This window comes from Formica exsecta, unplaced genomic scaffold, assembly GCF_003651465.1.
Source record: "Formica exsecta isolate Colony F162 unplaced genomic scaffold, ASM365146v1 scaffold363, whole genome shotgun sequence".
NCBI lineage: Eukaryota > Metazoa > Arthropoda > Insecta > Hymenoptera > Formicidae > Formica > Formica exsecta.
Genome location: NW_021850877.1, coordinates 604,341 through 629,713, shown reverse-complemented (window position 1 = coordinate 629,713; position 25,373 = coordinate 604,341). Strand labels below are relative to the sequence as shown.

General features: G+C 42.4%; 2 protein-coding genes across 3 annotated transcripts in view; one reads left to right on the top strand and one right to left on the bottom strand.

Annotated features, from left to right (window-relative positions):
- LOC115239000 (fibroblast growth factor receptor homolog 1-like) overlaps positions 1-6,666 on the bottom strand; it is a 38,354-nt gene extending 31,688 nt beyond the window's left edge. The window contains exon 1 of one of the 2 annotated variants that reach the window (XM_029813281.1): positions 5,738-6,666. The gene's annotated coding sequence lies outside the window, so the exon portion shown is untranslated. The remainder of the gene's footprint in view (positions 1-5,737) is intronic. The other variant, XM_029813279.1, reaches the window with a different exon arrangement.
- Positions 1-25,373, top strand: part of LOC115239018 — a 94,217-nt gene that overhangs the window by 9,414 nt on the left and 59,430 nt on the right. The window contains exons 2-3 of the mRNA XM_029813304.1: positions 3,433-3,593; positions 24,605-24,835. Of these exons, the coding sequence (XP_029669164.1) occupies positions 24,731-24,835 (105 nt within the window). The 5' untranslated portion in view covers positions 3,433-3,593; positions 24,605-24,730. The remainder of the gene's footprint in view (positions 1-3,432; positions 3,594-24,604; positions 24,836-25,373) is intronic.

Below are 25,373 nucleotides of genomic sequence, written 5' to 3'. Positions count from 1 at the left end.
GGCCACAATAGATTTTACGACGTGCGTTCGTTAAGCAAACGCGACGAGGAGAGATTCTCCTTTCGAACCTCAATTATCCCTTTCCCGAACGTGCGACTTAACGACGTATAAATTGTAGATGCATATTATAAAATTGATTATATCGCGAAATACCGGAGGCAAGATACGAGCTCTAATCTCTCGTAAAAATTTTCTTCCATCGCGCGTAATCCGATTCCGCCGGGATTACGATTGCGGTCGCGCGTGCGACACGTTTCGCGGTCGTTCGGCGTGTTTGCGGTGGGGTTTGGTATATTCAGTCTACGTGTAATCACGAGGAAAGGAGGTATTAAGGCGAGAACACGGGAGGAGGAAGGAAAGAACGAAGGCGGCGGGCCATCGCGTCAAATCGTCACCGCGCGGCACGCGTCTCGTACGCGTCTCGCACGCAGCCGGTGCGTTGCAGCTCGACAGAATCCACCTGTCGATGAAAGAAGGAAGAGAGAGGAAAAAAAAAAAGAAGTATCGCTCTCTCTCTCCTTTCCATTCGTCCGTTGATACGTTCGCTCAACCACCGAGCGCGCTCCGATGTTATAACCGCGTTGAACAAATAACCTGTTACGTCGTAACGGCTTCTTCGCCCCGTGTATAATTCTCGTCTCGTTACGACGGCGCCCTTGTACGCTCCTTTCGTCTCCTACTCTCGTTCTCTCTATCGACGAAAGAAGGAGAAGAGCGGCGTCCGAATGCGCGACCACCGAACGACTACTTGTCGACGACCGGAAACGACGTGATTCTCGACACTCCGCTCGCGATTTCGTGCGCGCGGAACGATAATTATTTTTCTATCATTATGCGATCTCTCATTCTCGTGAAGCAAAGTAATTTAGTCCTTATTTATCCTCTGGCGTTCGAAAAAAATAATTAATTTAATTAATACATGTATTAATAAGCATCCGGTTAGATTCGTGTGTATTTATAGTAAAGTTTCCTAAACTCCGTCTCTCTCTCTATCTCTCTCTCTCTATCTCTCTCTCTCTTTCTCTTTATAGCGTCCATTAAAACGGCGTGATTCTTCGAGTATAAAATGTAATCGGCGCAATTGTGGATTCCGGAGAGGGTGAGATTCATTAATTTCATGTGTCGGTATGTTCTTTTTTGCGATACATTATGTAATAAACCGCGAATAAAGTCGTCATTCTCGTTTTGCCTTGCACGAAACATTATGTGCGGCGAGCACGTATGGCAATTAGCGAATTTAGATTCCAGCCGATAAATCATTAATGTGCTCGTGTCCAGCACGTTATATATGACACAATCAGTCTCATCTATACTATTTCTGTAAATCATTTGGCTCCCATAAATATTGACTTGCATGTAATTATGACGAGGCAAAATTTTATCTCGCGCGATACATACTGCAGCGCGTGTATATCAAAGTTGTTTTATTATCGCGCTTCTCGTCAGTTGCTTATTATCGCAAAATAAAAATGTACACCTTCCTGTTTATATCTACATCGTCATTGCGCGGTCACGATTTATATAGAAATCTTTTTGTTTTGTATCACGGTTTTAGATAAATACATTGTTCACTATTCCGTATTACAATAATTCGTAATTAAATATAATTCTAGCAAAAAATATGCACGCGAACAAGCGTGTAATGAGAGTCTCGTCAAATTTATTCGAAACGTTTCTCAGCGATCGTCGATTGCGCAATCAATATATGTCAGTCAATTGAGATATTCTCGATGAGATTGCGAGAGATTGACCAATTTAAACGAATGGCCATCCGAGATGATATATGCCCGCCGTGCGTTACCGAACACGTCGAACGCAATTAGAAAAGCGCGAGCGTGTGGGTCGGAGAGTGTGAAACGTTAAATGGAATTACCGAAGACGGAAATGTGTGTGCGCAAACGCGGGACGATCGCGGTTCTACGGCTTTAAAAAGATTAGCGGCCGGTTAACCGCGAGCGAACGTGACGAATTTACGCGCCACTTACTCCGACGATTCGATTTCGCGGCCAGTCAAAGTTTGACCGGAACGAACGCGATGGGAATAATATCGGTATCAGCCGCTTCGACAGATATCTCGACGCTAATCCCGTTGCCAGCGCTATCGTTTGCAGAAAATTTTGGCCCGCCGCCTTAAAATCTAACTTTTTATACGCAGTTGAAAAGTTTGTTTCCTTTTGTTAAAAAATTCAAATGTTAAATTATTGAAATAAAAAAAATGTAAAAGTAACACAAGTGCACATATTTTTAATTTTATTAGTGACAGGATTCAGTTGTTAAAATTTACAGAAAAAAATGTTTATTTTATTCTATAATAGGAATAAGAATGACTACAGATCGTCAATAATTTTTTTCTAAGTTAATTTTATCATCAAAAATATGCTGATTTTATACAAAATTTATTTTGAACTACAATGAATTTATTGCATTTATTTCGCGTTAAAATATTAACATAATATTACATAGTGTTACCATTTAGCATATCTATATTGTTAAAAATTCTTATATTAAATAAAAAATGTATGTGGATCATGTTTTGGGGCATGCGATATACATATATTAAATTGAAGTCAAATTTTCCAACTGTGTATCTCAAGCTGTGTCAGGTGATAAATATTTATTTAAAAATTTTCAGTGCGCGGTGTAATCTGTGTTAGATTCTTCGACTAACTCTTTTGCTGATTAAAGAGGACAGAGTTTTAATGGACTCGCGTGCGCAATTTATCATCCGGAATCGTGATTCCGCGTAGACGACGGGGCTCGAACATGCGCTTCATTCTCCTTAATAGACAGTTTTCGCGGTATACTTGGCATGTGTCCTCGCGTTTGATACGTGTGTCAGGCATGATTTACGTTCATTGTACACGCGACCCTAACGTTTACCATATCCGCGATATTTTATTGCAAAAACTTGGTAATGTGCGCGCGTCCGATGCGTTCTTTAATCGGCGTGAAATGCGCGCGTGGGCAAGGTTTTTCTTCTTAGAATCCATCTTCTCTCTCAAAGGCGGCGTGTCGTGTGTGCCCGCGCGCTTTCGTAAATATATAAATACATGCGCGTGTGTCTGACGGTTATTAATAAATTTCGCGGCAACCGCCAGTACAGTGGCCGTCGCAAATCTCGTAATGCCACGACGCGCGTCAAAAGTCGGGGATATATATCGACGCATTAAAACGCAATATTTATACGCGTTGACGTAGGACGAACGCACGCGGCATGTAAAATGTTCCGTTTATCGTTTTCATATTCCCCAACCTTCGGATATCAAAAATTCAATGCCGAATATATTATTCACAAAGAAAGACAACGCGCGCGTCATTCGTCTCTTTTATACTTCTCATAATTTGACGATATAATGCTCAAGTATATATCTGTAGTAATAATCTATCGAGTTATCGAGAGAAGAGCTTTAAACGCGGATGTTTTATTTTCAGGACTTACACTCGCGGTTATTACAAAGTCGATGCACGTGCAAGGTGAGAAGATGGAATTATTACGTGCCACGTATCTACGGGCTCGAGATCCCTCGCTTCGAGCGTCTTACAACGGGATGATGGACAGCGTCGAAAGAAGATGTTCGTCATTTCCGCGAACGGTAAGTTCTTATTTGAATAGCATTCTGTACCGCGTTTCTCTTTGTTGCGATTATCGAGCGATATGACGGTGTGTTTTGTGCACCAAGAATGAACCGTGTAACTGGCTTTTAACGGTTATTATCGTTAATTCGATCGTGCGACACGGTCGTTCATAAGATATATCGCCACATAAGAAACCGGCTAAAGAGGACGATCTCGTATTCATCCCGTTTTCCAACCCTTCATAAGGTTCGAAGCAAAGTTCTATGAACTCAAATTCTATAAATGAGCGATCTTGACTCTAAGTAAAAATTCATATTGCAAGATATAACAAAATTGTTGAGTCGCGTTTAGATTTGACAACTTTAGTCGCGAGACAATCTATCTCTCTCTCTCTCTCTCTCTCTCTCTCTCTCTCTTTCTTTCTCGCGATACTTTTAGTCCATCCAGCCCCGATGACTACCGGTTTGTAATTCACCAAAAAGCCGATGCGCTAAAAGTCACGTTTTATTTTCGTGCCGAGGGGGAGAGAAGCATGGAGAGCTTCTCAAATTCGCTGCTCACATTAGAGTTTTATTCTACGACGGCGCCAATTCGGTCGAAAGATCTACCTACCGGGAGGGGATTAAGTATTCTGAAACACCATTATTCTCGATGAAATGTTTGGTGTGTCGTAGCTAAAAATGTGCGCGGTAAATGATTATGGAGCTGCCAACGATTTACTCTGGACGATAATCTGATTCATCGTCGGGGGATCTCGACAGACGCGCGCGTTTCTAGATCTCTCGCTCTTCTCTCTCTCTCTCTCTCTCTCTTTCTTTCTTTCTTTCTCGGTTGTTCATTCGCGCGCGCGCGCGCGCGCGCGACGTTCCCTTTCTCGATCTGGAATTTGGATTAGAGGAGCTCGAGACTCTCGCGACCGTCGAGACACGCGAGGGAAGAGATTAAGTAAAGCCGGAATAAATTACCTCTCCTTTCTCCCCCCCCCCCCCCCCTGCTAAATAAGCCGCCTGGTCTGGCCGGAGGACGTGCAGGGGGTGAACTTTGCTCGCGTCTTGCACGCGTATAAAGCTCATCGAATTAATCGCTCGGTTCTTTAGCCTGATGTCTACTGAGTAAAGAGCCCCACGCAATTATTATTTATATTCAAAGTTGTACCTGCATAATCTAACCTTCGGAAAGCGACAAAGACGGAGAAAAGTATCTACCGTATCGCGCCAAGATTTTTCTTCGCTCCAAATTAATTAGTCGATCAATTAACTGATTGCCTTGCCGCGCTTCCTAATCATTACCTACGCGCTCTATAATTATCGATGGCGGCGAGAAGAAGCACTAAAGCAGATAATAAAACGAAAACGAGAGAAAGGACAGCCATTAAATCGTCGTTCTATCTTCAAGGTTAAGGTTCGAGGAGCTATTTAATTATTTAGTCAGGCACTTGACTTTGTGGGTTGCGTTAGTTTATCGTTTATCTAAAATATACTTGATTTTCGTGATATCGAAAGAGAAAGAGAGACAAGGATCATATGTAATGGAAATTTTCCATTACGCCGACATCGTGTTTGGTTCGCGCGCCTGCATCGATCACACCGGGGAAATAAATGGCACGAGTCTGCTTAATCGTCCAACGAGGCAATACCAATTAAAATTGCATTCCCGAACGATGTCCTCCAGCACTCGCATGCACGCACGCGAGCAAAACCTATTGATAAATATCGCGCGCGTCATCGCTCCGTTCCCCAGCTACTTCCCGATGACGCCGATGATGAATTTTCATGCATTCTCGCGATATAGCTACCAGCGTTTCGGCATACGTCCCGTAATGCGTTCGCATCGTGCATTAAATCAATCGCATTTATAATGGTTTGACTATATGAATTTATTTAGTTTATAGTGTAGATATAAACATGAAAATGTTTCTCGGTATTGTAGTGTTATTCCATTTGTCAGAAGGTATACAAAATGACTCATATTCGTTCCAAGAAAACGCGTTTGCTAGAACGAATAAGGAACTTTGAATAGAAATTTCGATAGATCGTGACTCGCGCGTAGGGATTCCCGCTCGTCGCGAGATTACTCGTCCAATTCAAGTTTCGCCCACGTTCGTCCCGCGTTCGTATCTTTATCTACGTACAAGTACGGGAGCAGTGTACTGCGTACTCACCGTATTGCGACGCTCGCGATCTCCTTTCCGAGAAAACTCCTTGGACGGCGTCTCGAAAAACTCCCCTCGTCCCCTTCGTCAGTTCCTGCCTTTGCGATGCTTCTGGCGCTTCTGGCTTTTCTCAACCCGCTCTCAGGAACCCAGGCTGTCTCTCTCTCTCTCTCTCTATATCACTCACTCTGTCCAACACCGGCGCCGATCGCGGGTAACGCACGACCGTGGATCGAGCAAGGATCGAGAACGAAGGAAAAAACGAGGGGGTGGTGAAGAAAAGCTACGCTAGAGTCACTGCCGAGACGAGATTCGCGTCGGAACGAACGGGGAGCTCCGTGATTCACTGTACACGCATTCCCGCTGTTATTTCAGGCCGACGGCGGCGCGTCATCATAGATCCTCCTTCGCTCCTCTTTTCCACACGCGTTCCATCCCTCGTCTCTCCCGCTGCTCGTTCCCGTGGCGATTTCTTCAAAATTCTCGTCCTCCACTGTCCGCGTGTGCGTCCCCTCCCTTTCTTGACGTTTCTCAAAATCCTATCACGGAACACGAAAGGTCCATCCATTCACTAACACCGATCACCCTCGGAAGATTATCCGGTTTCTTCTTTTTTTTTTTTTTTTTTCACTACAAGTATCGCGCTCAAGATTGCAGATCGATACACGGGATCGATCGATGGATCGATCGGTGGCGGGTCTTGGACAGTACTCGCGTGCTCGTCCTGCAGATCGGATTGGAAACGCGCGTCCGGCCGCTCGCGGTGCTCGTTGCGCTCTGCGGGCTTCTCTCTATCTCGTCTGTGAGAGGCGCTGCGGCGTCGCGGCGGCGACACTGATGGGACAGGCACCACTCCGATAGGAGAGGATGTGCACGAGGAAAGCTCGGGGCGAAGTGCCAGAAGAGCCGTTCGCTTGAAATAACCGCTCGTCCACGCTCGTTCCCTCCGCAACCCCTCGTGGGGTCTGTCGGTCTCTCTCCCTCTCTCATCTCGTCACCCCCACTCTCGACGGAGTGCCGCCGAGTGCTTCGATAGATCGCCGGCAAAACTCCCGGCGTACCCCACTACTCGGTGACGGCATCTTCCTTCTCGTTCCCTTTCTAACGCCGCGCGTTCTGCTCCCTCTGCTTCTCTTTCTCCCTTTTCTCCTACCCGTCGCCGTTTCGTCGCATCGTGCGTGCGCTGCTCATACGCACATGTGTACGCCCGATGCAGTTTTCGCGCCATTCCGAGACGCGAGAGCCAAGACGAGAGTTCTCTTCATTTCTCGTGCGCTCGTGTATTGTTAAAATCGTAATTAATTTAGTCTTGACCTTTTTTAAATAAGCGGAAGATCCTGTCAGATATGTATGGGGGGAACAATAATTAGCCTTCCGCACAAAGTCATCTCAAAGTATGGTTTGAAAATATTGAAAGAATGCATTTCACGGAAAGACACCCTTTTTCATTCCGTATCGAAACAATCGCGTGAATCGCCACTTCGCAGGTAATTTCGACGCTTCATGGCCGTCATTTCACTAGGCCGATCCTATTTTTCTTTCGTCCCCTCGTGCCACTGTGTCCGGAACACACATTCGGGACATGTGTTGCCCGAACGTCGACCACCTTTTCGTTTCCCTCGGGACATCCAACACACCATGAACGGCGATGGTAGAACAACCGAGATTACCAACCTTCCCTCTCTCCCTCTGTCTCTTTCTCTCTTTCTCTCTTTCTCTATCTCTCCGTTTACGCGTCTCCCTTTTCCACCCCCTGGCGGTGTCTGTCTCCGCCCGTTATTTATAGAAAGCCACGATGACTCGCCTAATCGTAACGACCTCACGGCACAGACTTCACGGATACCTATTATTATCCAGTCGAATTAATGAAACTCGCTCGTGGCAATCGTCAGCCGCACTAATTTATATTTGCCGTGTGTAGAAGCGACTAGCGTCGCATTTCGTGTGTGTACCCCGTTCGCTTTTTATTCAACTCCTTTTGATATACCGGATCGCTGATATAGTTTTGCGCGGTTCGCATACTTTCGTCCACTTTCGCGCGTGACATTTAATCGACGGTGTCGTTAATGGACTACGCGGCGCGCATCGCGAGATAATTCGTCGCACCGGGGGCTCGTTTATCTCCCGTGCGAACGTCGTAATTTTCCCTCTTTCTCTCCGGAATGATTCATTGATTTATTTTTATAGTTTAATGCTAAGTGGTGGCGCGCGCGCCCGCAACACGGCGCATACCTAAAGATTTATCTAGGACACGCTGAAAGCAAGGGCCTTTGTCGCGTCACGTACCTTCTAAATATAAAATCTTTATAGTGCCCCGTAAAAGCGAGATCCCTCCCGACCCTTTCGGTTACAACGGAATCGCATCCACCCGCGCCCTGTGAATCTATTATACGAAGGTGCGACCGAAAGAGTCATTATACGCGTAATTTTATACAGCCTTGAAGAATCCAACAAAGTAAATGATTGACGGATATCGATCGGCTTGAATAAGGATGCCTCGTCGCGAGATCTGTATCGCGTAACTCGCGTTTGTTTGCTCTACCTCTTCTTGTACGACGAGTCAAGATCGTTATTCACTGCGGATTATACGGCTAATTAGTACGTGTCGGTAGATGCGAGCGTACGATAGGACGCTGCCCTCTCGCTGTCAAGCCTCGGCTCGCTGTCACTGATCGAAAACACCTTAAATCTTGTACCACTGCTCGCGGGCTCTCCTCGGAAACGAATTAGTCGCTCGTACGTATAAATAGTCATGGTAATGCGTGCGAGAAAGAGAGAGAGCATCGCACGCGTCGTTCGCAAACCGCGGAATGCGTATCGCGTATCAGGTTGGTTACCACAAAAGTACGAAGTTATATGGCTGGTAAGCTAGAATTTATAGTCGCGGAATAATAACGTAGAAATAGCGTTCTTTTTATAATAAAATATTTTTAGAAAGAGTCGCGCGCGGAAAGAGATGTCGCGGTACAAATTCGAACGAATTCCGTCCACGTGAGTATTCTTGATTTACCGCGGAAAGAGCGCTTCTTCGAGCGAAGAGAGCACGAATTGCACGACCGTGGATCGAGCAAGGATCGAGAACGAAGGAAAAAACGAGGGGGTGGTGAAGAAAAGCTACGCTAGAGTCACTGCCGAGACGAGATTCGCGTCGGAACGAACGGGGAGCTCCGTGATTCACTGTACACGCATTCCCGCTGTTATTTCAGGCCGACGGCGGCGCGTCATCATAGATCCTCCTTCGCTCCTCTTTTCCACACGCGTTCCATCCCTCGTCTCTCCCGCTGCTCGTTCCCGTGGCGATTTCTTCAAAATTCTCGTCCTCCACTGTCCGCGTGTGCGTCCCCTCCCTTTCTTGACGTTTCTCAAAATCCTATCACGGAACACGAAAGGTCCATCCATTCACTAACACCGATCACCCTCGGAAGATTATCCGGTTTCTTCTTTTTTTTTTTTTTTTCACTACAAGTATCGCGCTCAAGATTGCAGATCGATACACGGGATCGATCGATGGATCGATCGGTGGCGGGTCTTGGACAGTACTCGCGTGCTCGTCCTGCAGATCGGATTGGAAACGCGCGTCCGGCCGCTCGCGGTGCTCGTTGCGCTCTGCGGGCTTCTCTCTATCTCGTCTGTGAGAGGCGCTGCGGCGTCGCGGCGGCGACACTGATGGGACAGGCACCACTCCGATAGGAGAGGATGTGCACGAGGAAAGCTCGGGGCGAAGTGCCAGAAGAGCCGTTCGCTTGAAATAACCGCTCGTCCACGCTCGTTCCCTCCGCAACCCCTCGTGGGGTCTGTCGGTCTCTCTCTCTCCCTCTCTCATCTCGTCACCCCCACTCTCGACGGAGTGCCGCCGAGTGCTTCGATAGATCGCCGGCAAAACTCCCGGCGTACCCCACTACTCGGTGACGGCATCTTCCTTCTCGTTCCCTTTCTAACGCCGCGCGTTCTGCTCCCTCTGCTTCTCTTTCTCCCTTTTCTCCTACCCGTCGCCGTTTCGTCGCATCGTGCGTGCGCTGCTCATACGCACATGTGTACGCCCGATGCAGTTTTCGCGCCATTCCGAGACGCGAGAGCCAAGACGAGAGTTCTCTTCATTTCTCGTGCGCTCGTGTATTGTTAAAATCGTAATTAATTTAGTCTTGACCTTTTTTAAATAAGCGGAAGATCCTGTCAGATATGTATGGGGGGAACAATAATTAGCCTTCCGCACAAAGTCATCTCAAAGTATGGTTTGAAAATATTGAAAGAATGCATTTCACGGAAAGACACCCTTTTTCATTCCGTATCGAAACAATCGCGTGAATCGCCACTTCGCAGGTAATTTCGACGCTTCATGGCCGTCATTTCACTAGGCCGATCCTATTTTTCTTTCGTCCCCTCGTGCCACTGTGTCCGGAACACACATTCGGGACATGTGTTGCCCGAACGTCGACCACCTTTTCGTTTCCCTCGGGACATCCAACACACCATGAACGGCGATGGTAGAACAGCCGAGATTACCAACCTTCCCTCTCTCCCTCTGTCTCTTTCTCTCTTTCTCTCTTTCTCTATCTCTCCGTTTACGCGTCTCCCTTTTCCACCCCCTGGCGGTGTCTGTCTCCGCCCGTTATTTATAGAAAGCCACGATGACTCGCCTAATCGTAACGACCTCACGGCACAGACTTCACGGATACCTATTATTATCCAGTCGAATTAATGAAACTCGCTCGTGGCAATCGTCAGCCGCACTAATTTATATTTGCCGTGTGTAGAAGCGACTAGCGTCGCATTTCGTGTGTGTACCCCGTTCGCTTTTTATTCAACTCCTTTTGATATACCGGATCGCTGATATAGTTTTGCGCGGTTCGCATACTTTCGTCCACTTTCGCGCGTGACATTTAATCGACGGTGTCGTTAATGGACTACGCGGCGCGCATCGCGAGATAATTCGTCGCACCGGGGGCTCGTTTATCTCCCGTGCGAACGTCGTAATTTTCCCTCTTTCTCTCCGGAATGATTCATTGATTTATTTTTATAGTTTAATGCTAAGTGGTGGCGCGCGCGCCCGCAACACGGCGCATACCTAAAGATTTATCTAGGACACGCTGAAAGCAAGGGCCTTTGTCGCGTCACGTACCTTCTAAATATAAAATCTTTATAGTGCCCCGTAAAAGCGAGATCCCTCCCGACCCTTTCGGTTACAACGGAATCGCATCCACCCGCGCCCTGTGAATCTATTATACGAAGGTGCGACCGAAAGAGTCATTATACGCGTAATTTTATACAGCCTTGAAGAATCCAACAAAGTAAATGATTGACGGATATCGATCGGCTTGAATAAGGATGCCTCGTCGCGAGATCTGTATCGCGTAACTCGCGTTTGTTTGCTCTACCTCTTCTTGTACGACGAGTCAAGATCGTTATTCACTGCGGATTATACGGCTAATTAGTACGTGTCGGTAGATGCGAGCGTACGATAGGACGCTGCCCTCTCGCTGTCAAGCCTCGGCTCGCTGTCACTGATCGAAAACACCTTAAATCTTGTACCACTGCTCGCGGGCTCTCCTCGGAAACGAATTAGTCGCTCGTACGTATAAATAGTCATGGTAATGCGTGCGAGAAAGAGAGAGAGCATCGCACGCGTCGTTCGCAAACCGCGGAATGCGTATCGCGTATCAGGTTGGTTACCACAAAAGTACGAAGTTATATGGCTGGTAAGCTAGAATTTATAGTCGCGGAATAATAACGTAGAAATAGCGTTCTTTTTATAATAAAATATTTTTAGAAAGAGTCGCGCGCGGAAAGAGATGTCGCGGTACAAATTCGAACGAATTCCGTCCACGTGAGTATTCTTGATTTACCGCGGAAAGAGCGCTTCTTCGAGCGAAGAGAGCACGAATTATGAGACACGGAGAAGAGGTGTGAAGCCGCGTCGAGGGAGCGTCGGAACGAGCGTGGATGACGGAATTATTATTCTCGACCGTCTGTCTGATGTCTCTCGTTTCCACGATCCTCGGCAGCTTTCTTCGTTCTTCCAACAAAGTAGCCTGTTACATTTCCGTGTACGGGGACCCTATCGGAAGTATCTATTTATTTAAGATTCAGTGAAAGTTTATGACTACATGAGATATATGGAAATTGCAAGTTTTACCCTTAATGTTGAATGTTCAATATTTAAATAGTTTATACCTAGACTCAGTTATATCTGAAACATTATAACAAAAAAAAAAAAAAAAAAAAAAATTTGTGGAAGAGAGAGAGGGAGAAAGAGAGAAGAAGTTTATATAAGATTATTTTGTAATATATCTTGTTGGCGCTAAACTTGATTAGGAATATTTTCCGAGATACTAACGATAAGAGATATTTAGTTTGAAAAATATATGTAGTTATGACTAACTGACATTATATTTGACGACATAATCATTCTTGAAGATGCAAAGGAAATTGTGTACCCCGTTATCATAACACTGAATCTCGCTAGATATCGCTTGAGAGTAATGTTCTTTGAGATGCTAAAAGGCATTCAGCGCGATAGATTTATTCGCGATAGAGCTATCGCGCTGTCCGAGAGAATCGTTAAGAGATAGACTCGGGGAGCAAATGGAAATCTTTCGTCGCAATTCTGTCGTGCGAGTTCTCTCGGTTGTCATCGGCTGAAAACCATGAATTGTCTCGCGGCTCTTGCCGGGAATACTAGCCCCGTTATTCGTCAGAACTTCCTCCGAATTTTTATTTTTCCAGTGACAGACGAAAGAGGCTCGATAAAATGTGACTTGCTTTCCTATTTGTCGAATATATTTTTTTCCTGTTATATATCTCCATTATTTTTTTTTAGAGTTTGAGTGAAATTTTTCTATGAAATGTAATACAAAATAAAAAACGCCATTATTTATTTCGTATTCCTCAGAAAACTCAATGTCATAAAACAGAAGCGAGAAGAAAAACGACGGGCAATCAGCGACTCGATTTCGACCGTAGTCGTAACGAGAAAATCGTAATGCACGTCGTGTAAATTTAGAACATTGTTTTCCGGCCGAGTAAATTCTATCATGAGTAATCGTTTCCTAAATCCGGCCTCGCTAATTTCGACGATTTTCTCGCCGTGCAACGGTAGCTACGCAGAGAATCGAACTATATTTGTAGACATTAGCTAATGCAACTTGTAATACGACCGAAAAAAAAATTTACTTACGAATTGAAATAATTCTTAAGCCTTTGGATAATGGTAGTTTGATTACACAAAAAGATACATAAAAATTTATAAGTCCAACATTCATTTTGGTAAAGAGAGAACGCATAAGTCGTGCGTAAGCGTTTCTCCCGGTGCGTTTCGTATGGAAACGCGTTTATTATTAACTCTTTTGGATCGACACGTATATCTCTTTGAAGAACGCAGTCTTCGGCAGTGGCATAACAGACCAAATAGCGGTTCCAGGTATCGTTTGCGCGAAAAAAAAAGCGTCGCTTGGATTCTTTTTAACGCCTCGCTAAAGTCATAATATTCGCGGCAAACGAGAGCAAACGGGCCAATGCCTCGTCATTTTCTCGGAAAAGTGTCAATAATGGAGATAATTTTTTACACGGTTAATTTCTGAATTAAATATAAACAGATAATATTGCAGCTACTTTCGCTATTTTCGATTGACTGTTTATTGAGGATAAATTTTCTCACGTTAATGTGTCATTTTTCTTTTTTTTCTTTTTTCCTTTTTTTTTTTTAATTTTCTGGGAATTATAACGAATGAATGTCCCTCTTGTAACCGCAAGCGTCGTTGCGTGAAATAGTTTCCTGCTCTTCGTCCGCGTCCAATGGACCAGTACGACATACCAGTTCACATGCGCCCGTTTCGTGTATGCCGTATGCGATGCACCTGAACGAGGATGCTGATGAGGGAAGGGACGAGAGAGACAGAGAGAGAAGAGGGGAAATGGAACGATGACAGGTTATTAAAGGCGGAAGGCGGGGAAGTGATCGTGGAAATATTTTGGTATTCTCCGAAACTTCATAATAATAAAAATATAATTAAAAAAGTATATATTAATTATAGATACACGCACATATAATTAAATATGACACGATGTAATTTTCCTTAGTACGTTATACGCGCGGACGATCACGTTTTTCCCATAGCGCTCGTGCACCATGATGCCACTTGAAGGTAAACGACGCAGGTAGTGTAGTACGCGGGCAGGTCATTAACGATGGGAGGAAGCAACGGATAAGACCGGAAGCCACGCACGGAGATGTGACTTGCGAGGTGTGCGCGGCGATGCTCTCCCGTTTGGGCCTCCACCGGTCGGTCGAGGAGTATAACTCGTGTCGACGACGGTCAACAACCGAAGATATCGAAGCGTCTATTCTCGTGCCACGCTCGTTCGTCGTACGATGAACCGCGAGGCGTTCGCGCGCCTCGAGAAAATGCACGACTAACCGGATAATATTGACATGAATTTTAAATTCGGCGCCCGGAATATGTATATACCGCACTCTCCGTCCCTCCTCCCCCTCTTTCTCTTTACGCGCGATTTGCCATGCGGAAACCATGCTGCAGAATTATTGACGAAGACGTATCGCTTCCGGTCGTGCTTCGAGAATTCTTCTTCATCGCAAAAAAAAAAACAGTTGCCTCGCTCGCAAACGTTACGCGTGTAATTTTTTTTTTCATAATCTCTCGACATATTTTTTGTCCATTTTTCTTTTTACATATTTACATATCATGGTAGGATGATGAAATTATTTGTACGAGAAGAGAGAACGGATTCGTATAAATTTGACGTTAGTTCTGGATAGCAGCAAGAAAGTTTCAGAACGTTTTCTAATTAAGTATGCACGGATATTTCTTAGGGCGGGATATACGTGTGCTGTTTGGTAACGACTTTTCAGGATGTTTCGTCCAATTTTCACGGTGCACGAGCGTGGGATTTGATGGGTGTGTCGAGACCTGCCGAGGTTGAAAAAAGTTTCCCCCATAAGGGAGTTTTTCGGATGAAGGCGCGCTGGACCAACGCACTGCCCCGGATATGCACCGGGCCGGAAAGAGATCCCTCATTGCGGCGTTCTTTCCAGAGAAAGAGATGCGAGGGAAAAGAGAAAATGACGTAAGGCCGATGGTGAATAAAATTCGTTTCTTGAATCTTCTTAGCCTTCAGGAAAGTTATTCGATCGAGAAAAGAATTAAATAGTGCAATAAAGATATTGACGCTAATTGAATCAATCATTGCTCGATTGCCGTCACCAATGATAGGACGTAACTGTGAAAACACATCGCCTGTCAAAACGCTGTCGTCACCCGGATAGATTACATCGTCCGTAGTAATGCGTTCCTTCTGAAGATGTCGAAAATCTGCCGCGAGCGAAACCTCGAGGATCTGTCTCTTATATTAAATTTCACGAGGCTTTCTAAATCTGCTAGAAATATAATTGTAAAGATTAATATCTACAATGTCCTTGCGAATCTTTGCGATGCTCATGCGTGCGCGAGAATATAATTCCACGACTTATGAATAAATTGAGCAACTGCTTTCTTAATGAGAGATTTTTAAGTAATGTATCTACTCCTATCTGAGTCTAGTAGCGATTTTTCGAGACGGAAAGGGTACGGGGGATATAGAAGAGGAGCCTCCCCTTCGATGTAATTACCACGGTCACGGTCGGTGGCGTCCATGCGAGCGCACCTGTCCAACGAAACAGAAACCACGGCCGTAATAAATGCTATGCCGCGTAGCGCGTGCGCTCGCAATTACGCACGTGCGATCGCGTTGTACGCGTTTACTTGCGTTGCGAGCCGTGGGTCGTTTCAGCAGCGTCTCGGCTTTTCCCGGCGCGATTAACGTTACATGTCAAGTTCACTATACGCATGGCGAAATAAGGCGAATCGCGAGCGGACGGCGCTTAAATAAATTCGAGACATTTATGATGCATCTTTATGCACGTGTCTTCTTTTATCTCAGAGCGAAAATTTGAAACAAATTCAAATCTTTTGCAAACTACATTTTGCTGCTAATTTTTAAAAAGACAATAAATTAAAAATTCTTTAAGGCTCTGCAAAAAACATAAACAAGATAAAGTAGGAGACAGGTAAATTAAAGCTGAGTGCAGGAGATTGTGACGCAAATAAATCTTCAAATTTTTAAAAAGAAAAAGACATTTAATCGTACGTTTCCATTTTATATAATATTTCTTTTTATCCTATTCTATATGACAGATTTTTTTTTCCTTCTGTTTAAAAATGTTGCTGAAGATGGTTCGAAGATATGGACTGCAACGTGCGATTAAATTTTCTTTTTATAAATTTGAAGATTTATTTACACCGCAATCTCCTATGCTCTACTCTTATTTGCCAGCCTCCTATTTTATTTTAGTTTTTAAAAATAGAATAGAATAATAACGAGATGATCTCCGGTAGTTAAAAAAATGGAATAGAATAGAATAGAATAATAAGGAGATGATCTCTGGTAAAAGAAGTTACGCGCGTCAAGATTTTTGAGGACGTCTTAAAAGCGAACAAAGAAACCGGGTCACATCGACTTGGGGCCCGTAAACGACGGGAACTTTTCGAGTTAGAAGTTTGCAGTATTTTCAAGTGAAAGAAGACTTGCTTCTCGTTTGCTGAAACTCGCGAGCAAGAGAACGAGTCGTCGTAATCCCTATTATTCGTGTGGAGGGCCAGATGTTGTCCTCTTTCTTGAAAAAAACTTGTTGATCGAGTTCGAAGGCGAGAATATAGCTTATAGCTAAGCTAGAAACTCGGGTCTTTCCCGCGACAATTATTTCAATTATTTTATCGTGATTTATTTCAGATTCGGAAAAAAATGTTGTTTTTTCAAAAACGGCTTAAAGTCTATGAAGTTGTGAATTTTGTGATTGAAAGCTCGTGGCGGTTATCGGCCTTGAAGACACGATATAATTATGTCGCTCACGATCAGAGAGAATATGTATTCCGGTTTATGTGTGGCAATATAAAAAGTCGAATAGTAATTTAAAACTAAGTATCTCATTGATGGCAGGTAGTAGACATATGGCGCGTTATGAGGAACGCGATGATTACATGTCGATAGTGCGATCATAAATCAGCGGAATTGCCGTGTCAAATCATCGACGCGTTTCTTATTTGTAAGAAATATTCTCGTACTATAATTCTCTCTGAGATAATAAATGAGTGCATACTATGTGAAACGATTTTTTCCGGAATTTTCGAGATATCGTGGAAAAACGTTTTTCAACCGCAAGTCGCGCATATCACACTTTGCTTAGAATTATAGAGAGAATTATTTAACTGATAAAAATTAATAAATTGTTAGGCGCGATCGATTCATTCACACAAGAAATATTACCGTAATAATTTAGAAGCTACTAATCGTGCCGGAGAAGAAAAAAGATTAAATAAATAAATTTTCATACGAGAAATAGAGGGAAAAAAAAAACGAACACGCGAGATGATAGCTTGAACCATCGCAAATTGGCACGTGCTTCGAACACGTTTGAAACAGCGCGACCGCAAATCAGGACGCGAGTAAATTTCTCTCTCTCTTTCCTTCCCCTTCTGCACTCTCGATCGTTTGTAATTCGATGCAACGATCCGGACCAATGCTTTCGCATCCTCCTATTTGGCCGCCGACATTAGGAGCGATTTAAATTCATGGCGATCGAAATTAAGGTCGCCCCGGACGTTTCGCTCTCGCCCGACATGCGTTTCACTGTGCCATTACGGGATGCCCTGCCACTATGAGAGACTCGTTCATAGGCGACTCATTGTATTCAAAGGTGTTCACCATTATAATTTTCGTCCCGCGACGAAACAAACGTGCCTAGTCCCTAAATCGAATTCTCGTCGACCAATCGAGCATGATTTGAACGTCACGTTTTCTCGTCCGTTTTTCTTTAGATTAATAACTCTGAATATTAAAATAAAATTATAGTTAATATTAACATATTAACATATTTACATCACATTATTCTTGTACAATATTTTATGCGAGAAACGACAAACACATTATAGAAATTTACATACAGAAAAAGATACGAATAAAAAAAGAATATAGGTAGAAAAGCGAATGAGAGAGAAGAAAGCAAAAGGAAATAAGAAACAAAGCTAACTCGAGCCGACAGGAAGTATGATGTATAAAGACGATCTATAATAAACACGTGTCTTTCCGTGAAGGATTTTAAAATATCGTTGTCTTGTAATCGCTTGTTCCGATCGTCGTTAATATCATTCCGATATCCTTAAATATCGATTTGAACAATGTCCTTGAAAGCGCGACTGGTCGTGGCTAAATATAATTTATCCTTGAAGGCTTCTTGTTCTCTAACGTTGTTTGTGTCGAGCATGCTTGTCAGTCTGGGAAGATATGTAAATTAACGGCAGGATCGGCAGGATTCTCACGTCGATTTCAACCCTATCGCATTTGAAGTAGGAATTCGGAGATTCGAAGAAAGAGGGTGGTCACATCCCAAAATCAAGATGTTGTGTCGAGGCTATCGTTCAGAATTCGGAATAAGCCTGATACCGGATGTGCATTCGTATCTTTTTTTTAAATAATAAACAAATATATCGACGATAAATAAAAAGAGTAAAAAATCATATAAATGACGTATTGAGATACAATTTATTGCAATTAAATTTTATGTTAATTCTGCTAATAAAATTAAATCCGTGCTATGCGATTTCGTGATACGTTAGAAAAAAAGCATTGAAAGAGAGAAAGAGAGAGAGAGAGAGAGAGAGAGAAATAGCGAGTGCTTGCGATTGAGATTCACGATACGTTTTCACCTGTCGACGAACAGCAACCATCTTTGTTTTTGATTGCCGAAACACGCCGCTAATCATTTATTCCTCGCGTACACGACGATTCCTATCCACACGCGTGAATCTTCGGGACAGGTCGAACTTTCGGTAGACATACTAATGGCGATACCTTCGAATGAGAACATCAAGAACGGGAAATTTTTCTTTCGATTTTTACACATCTTTTTTAAATCTTGTGAACCATCGTTTGCACGAATTAAATTAATCCGGTGCTTTTTATTTGCAAAATTAGAACAAAGTAAATCAAACATGTTACGTATCTTTTTCATGTAAATCTTTCTAAATAAATTTGACCTGTAAGAATTAAATTTCTAAAATAATTAATTAGATATATATCTTGCGTTACTCGCGATAGTGATTGTAAATTAAAGTCATGTAAGTTTTGCTTTTAATCGAAGGAAGATAATTTATATTCTAAAACCGTGCGCGCGATAATATAACCAGTCATATGACGAATGTGCTGATATTTTTAATTAAAATAATGTTCACTCTCTTATTCCCATAATAACTTTGGTCAGAATGGAGGAACTGGCACGCGTTTATTCATACGAATGCCTTATTTTGGTTCGTGAATCGCAGGAAGCTTTCCTACGACACGTTCGTTGTACACTTCTTCCTGCCGCGATTTCTCGTCCTATATTTAGAAGACGACGATTACACAATTGCAATATATATGTATAATATTACAATATTATATTACAGGCGCGTGTTGCAATAAATATGTATTTACATTTATCGTAAAATATTATTAAATTTATCGAATTATATTAAGATATGAACTACGATATTTTTCTCGTCAAAACTCTATTGTGTCTTTATCTCTTTGTTCGTATATTATTTTTACTTTATTCCTCGTGACTCTAGAGAACGGATAATAATAATAATAATAATAATAAATGCGTTCTTAGTGGGCTTTGTCGCAGCTATTTTGACGTATCCCATCGATCGTCACGACGACGCTAATTAAGAGATGATGACAAGAATAAATATCGAAGATTTGCGATGATCCGTGCGAATAACGCACGAATAATCGTGACTTTTCGTTTTGACGGACAAAGCACGTCCACTTACCGCACGCCGGATGCGTAAAGATTTCTGGCATTAATCCACCCAGAAATCCTTGATACGCTCTCTGAGATCAAGAGAGATCTTTTCGAAATATAATAAAATTGATTTGCATAAGATTAACGGGAGACAACCGCTGTATTCTCGCATTTCCGTTCGAGATTTAGCATTTCAACAATTACACATTTAAATTTCAGTGTATAACGGGTGTGTGTATGTACGCGCGCGAAGAATGTAGTTTCAAGTTCTCAGATTTTCATATGAAGTGGATAATCAAGAATGTGTCTTTCCTACATAGCGACTGCACGGCAAAGATGTTGCACGGCGAGATTTCTACTCTCCTCGTAAAGATATAACTGCTTTCTCGACTGGTTAGACATCGGAATTGCGAGGCTAATATTTTCATATCATGCTCGCAACAGATGCAGACGGCAAATTGCAATTCTGCTAAAAGCAAAAAGGATCAATTCTTTTTCTTGTTAAGTCTATCTCCGAGCGCTCTCGAGATCCTTATAAATTTAATTATATTGAACCAATATGTTGAATAAATATTATCGCCATATGATTATACTCTCGTAATATAGATACGCAACCGCAACTGCTATCAAGACTATTACCGGAATATTACGCGCGCGAACGTGATCTCCGGATGACTTAACGGAAAGTAAATTATCGTTGGCGTATATTTTACTGGCGTATTTAGAGTGGGTCGACCGCGCGTCGAGCACTCTAGATTTACGTTCGCGTCCGGTACTTGAGTTCTCGCTGCGAACTTTGTGCATCGCTATGTATAGAAAGAGAGAGTATACGTCAGTAAATATTATAATTATATGATATATTCCGCCTGCAGTGGAATATATTATTATTTATTCTAGAGAGGCTATATATGTAAAATGCCGGCTATTAAATATATCACCTCGATAAAGTTATGCGACGCACAATCTTTCATGCTGGAACGTGGAATCGAAGAATAGCGGAGTCACTTATTTCTCATCGTTTTTTTCTTTGACATTTTTATGTTTAAATATATTAGAAACCCGTGTGTTCCCGGTAATTCAAATGTACAGAACGATATAATAGATTCGTGGGTGTGACCGGTTTCTCTCTCTCTCTCTCTCTCTCTCATCTCCTACAGTCGCTATTCCAACGGAGACCAACAATAGCGTTGCCCGTCTCGGCTCTGTTGTTGGGGGAACCGCGAATATCCATCGCGAATATAAGAGACGATATAAATTACCGTACTGCACATCCTCGCCAATGACCCGCTGCCGGAAGGATTTATGATGCGTGGATTTTTTCTCGCGACGCGAAAATTCGTCGTGCCACGACCGATCGCAAATCACAGGCGCGAAGTGAATTATCATTCTCGATTCCACTGTGGCTTTATAACGACGATGATATGTTCGCGTTTAAACGCGGTGTACTTTATTACCGCGACTGTCGCGCGGACGCTCTTATCCTCGTGAGCGCTTAAAAAGTAGCGTCTTATAAATGGCCCGCTGAAAATTATTGATTCCCGGGGGAGAACATCGATCGTTACAAAGTATGTATTACGCACCCGACGATAAATCGAATAAGATAAATGAAAGAGAGAGAGAGAGACGTTCACCTCGATGCTTGGTTGTGTAACGCGCGAGAGCAATGGAACCGCATGGAATGGCGTGGAATTTATGATATCCGTTCCGGTAATGCTGATCATTCACCGAAACAATCATATTCCACCTCGCTGTCTGAAAAATTGCTCGCATTATACATCACGCGCGGTTCTTATTTCCGTTCGACGCGATGTTTAATTAACTTTATTGTTCGCGGGGGTTGTTATACGACTCCTCTCATCGTGGAGACTCGCGTCAGAAATCGAGTTATAAAAATGTCACTTGTTAAACGCGAAATGGCATTTTATCGGCTTATTATAGTCTTTCTTGCCCGTAAGATTCTCACGATATCGCTCGCGATACCGCTTTACAAAGTGTTTTCGATCGTGTCTTTAAGAAGTAAACGACTTCCTTCCGTCGTCTGATTAACATAATTCTCTGCAACGCGTTGCTCGCATTAATACAAGCGCATGCAGCGAGGCGATTGCAGGTGCATCCGCGTGAAAGAAAAACGTGACGTAAAAGAGAGCCGATCAATATACATCTTCGATTTATTTTTTATTCTGCCATAATCGATTAACACCATCGTTTATTAATCAGCACGGATAAGCAGTTTGTCAGATTGTAGATTTTATCCAGCATTATTTAATTGAATTTAATAATTAGATATTATATTTCTTATTGTACTTTCTTCTCCCATCGAATTATTTTTTTAATTTTGTTTTTGTTATCAGGATTGCGGTGTAACCGCCACTTAAATAATTTCTTATTAATGATGGCCATTTCCGTTTATCTGCTCTTAATATACTTCGATAATAGCTTAATTACTATCTGACGCTTTTCTCGAAGGAAGACAAAGTATTCATGAATAATATAAATAATATATATTTCCATGAATAATAATTTATGGGAACAAGTTGCAGCATCGCAAAATTTGTCATGTACTCTCGACGTATTGTCATGTCTCTGACGTATGTATTCGTTCCCAGTCAATTTTCTTAAACGATCATATCTGTCGGTTATTTCGCGATAACAAAAATAAAAGTTAAGTGTATTAAAGCATTCCTCAACGTAATTCCGAAGCAATCGGATATTCGTGCACGTCCGGATTCGTGGAATTCGCGTGTTATGTTACCTCGCAGCTCTCCTCCGGCTAGTCGGAAACATAACTCCACTCGTTAAGGCGATTTTCTAGCGCGCTGTGGTTAAAACACACACAAAGCGGCCGCGTTGCGTTCTTTTACGAAGGCGTATATAGGGGGCCGTCTAAAGAACGCGCTGCGCAAGCGACTAATACGGTGGAAATTACTGTCCGCCTTTCATAAATCGATGTAACCTGCGATTTGCATCGGCGAGGCTCACCGTGAAGCCTCATTATGTCTCGTGACATTAATATACGATAGTTGTTAAAGTCTCCGCTTCTGCAAGTCGTGTATCGCTCTGATTTGCCGAGAGAGGCCTGAGCCTTCAAGGATCCTTATCACTCTCTGGGCTCGGGTTTCTTAAGGATCTCGTAAATCACACTTACTTTAGCGTTTAATATTACGTGTTTCAGTCGATAAAAAAATACAATAACATAGCGAAAATAATTTTAAAGAAATGGATCTTTTTATTCAATTTAATAATACAAGTTTGTTTTTTGTTGGATATTTTACACAATAGAGATAGAAATCTATCGAATTAACATTACAAATGCACACGAACTGCGAAACATGATTTATAAACACATAATTAACCAACTCCTGGACGATTATTAGTTATGGTGATTATCTTTTATCTCTTTTGTCATCGTTATACACTTCGCGCTACGTACAGAAAAAAAAGAAGCCATTAGATAAAAATATAACATTTTAAGTGTCGGTTTTAAAATCCAAGTTTAAAATAAAGATAGCTATTTTTCTTATATTAATCTTATTCTTTGTTAAAAATAATAAGATATTAACATATATTTTTAATATTTACGCTCCAAACATCGGCTGCTGAATATTCAAAATTGATCAAAATCGTATAGTTAATATAACTAGTTAACATAATTATTATTTTCTTAGACATTTTAGGTTTCTTCTGCATTAAAAGAATAAGATCTATATCAACATATGTATATTTAATATTTATGCCAGCGATGTTATCGTTTCGCTGACGCGTGTCGCGCAAAATGACTTATTTATATATCCTGTATAATATATAATAATGCAAAGAGGTGTTATTCGAAATACAGTCATCAACGGAAATTGGATGTAATTGCACATCTCGCGGCGGTTAATTCGCGCAGCCGCTTATAAAATCCGATCTTATCTCGTTCATACGTCGCACGTGATACGCGTCGCTTGTGGTTCCCTGATGAAGTTAACTTTTGTGTAATAAAAGTAAATTATATATATATATATATGATTCTTGCCTAGTACAAGCGCTGTGATCGAGGATTTGCTTCGGCAGGTCGCGTTTGTTGCAAGACCAGTTACCCGGAATGCAAATCCCGAACTTACGTCTCCGCAACCATCCGGAAACCTCGGCTAAAACCTGCCAGAGCCTCTAGACGCATCCTTAATATCGATAAACATTAGGGTGATGATCCACGATGAAAGAGGTATGTGCAAGTTGGATAAACATGAAATGAGATGGAAGGATGCGCCGGCGTTTTTTATTGTGATATAAGTAATTTTTAAACGAGTGAAACATATTTGCCGAATGCTGTGGTTAGCTGTGAAGCGTAACGATAGTTGCATTCTTTGACTTTTCTTTTTCCATAAATGAGAAAACAATGGGATGTGAATGCCGTCGACGATTCTCTTTTTCAATAATTTGATAGGCAGACCAATAGAATGAAATACAGAAAGAGAGAGAGAGAAAGATATTGTTTAACTTCAATATTAGATGTATGATGCGGGAAGACGAAAGCCAGTCCCTCAGCCAACGTTCAGCTTTCTCTTTCCGCACTCCGATAATTATCTTTGCACTATACGAAACGAAAAAACATAATTGTAAGTTTTACAAAACCGGTGTAGGAGAATGTGCGATTTATGTATTATAAATACATGTATAATCGCATAAAGAAAATAATATATATATATATATATATATATATATATATAATTTTTTTCTATGCTACTCTCTGTATACTTCTCGAGCGGATATGAGTTGAATTTTGTGTATTGGTGATTCTTTCTGTTCGTATGGAAGATTTTGATCGATCGCGACACATATGCAAATCATATCTTACGAAGATATCGATATCGAACATCAGCATCGTGGAAGGAGAAAGGAATGTTTTTTGTTTCTCTGGATTCCTTCTCTCTTCATAGCGAGCGATCTCGGCGGAATAGCCGCCTCCCTCGGGCTCTATTACTTATGCAGTCTACGTTGCCCGGCATTGCAACGCCGCTTGCTTACCCCTTCGTATATAACGTGCACTTTATTCTTTCCAGATGCGCCGATAGCTACTGGCGATCCGCTCGTTTAACAGCGTAACGGCGAACAGCGACGGGAGTCGGAGGCAGAGCGCGAGCTAAGAAAAAAGAGAGGAGAGCAGGGGTGGAAGCAAAAGGAAGAGGATGAAGGAGGAGGGGAGGATCGAGAAGGGGATGCGTAGGAATGTAACGCGACGAAAATACGTCTGGCTTCTAGGGAGGGTGCTCTGCAACAGAGAGAAGAGAGAGGTGAGCAATATATTTTCTGTCTAAATATTATTCTGCCAATAATCGCCCGTCCGCGACCGCTAATCTCAAACACCGAGTTAATTCATTATCGATCGAATCCATCTCGTGTTCCGCGTATAATTATTTATTTACCGGTATTTAAATGGAACTCGTAGAATCACCGTCCGCGGAAACATGCGAGGCATGACGGATATGAGATACGGCACGCGTCGCTCCTCAAAAAGCGCCACGCAAAGAAAAAAGAAAGAGAGACAGAGAGAGACGAGGGCGGCGGGAACAGAATACAAAAACGTTAACGAAGTACGTCACGACGACGATAAATGCGCTTCGCGATAAATACAGAAGTGAATAAAAAATAATATTCGAATTAGAAAATTTTAATATTTACATAAGCTTCTCACTATTTCTCTCTATTATTATATAGATTCGATTATATATTATAAGATATAAATAAGATAGAAAGAGAGACTATATATAAATAATTAATAAAATAAAATTATTTATTTATATATTATTTAAAATTCTATTTAAAATAAAT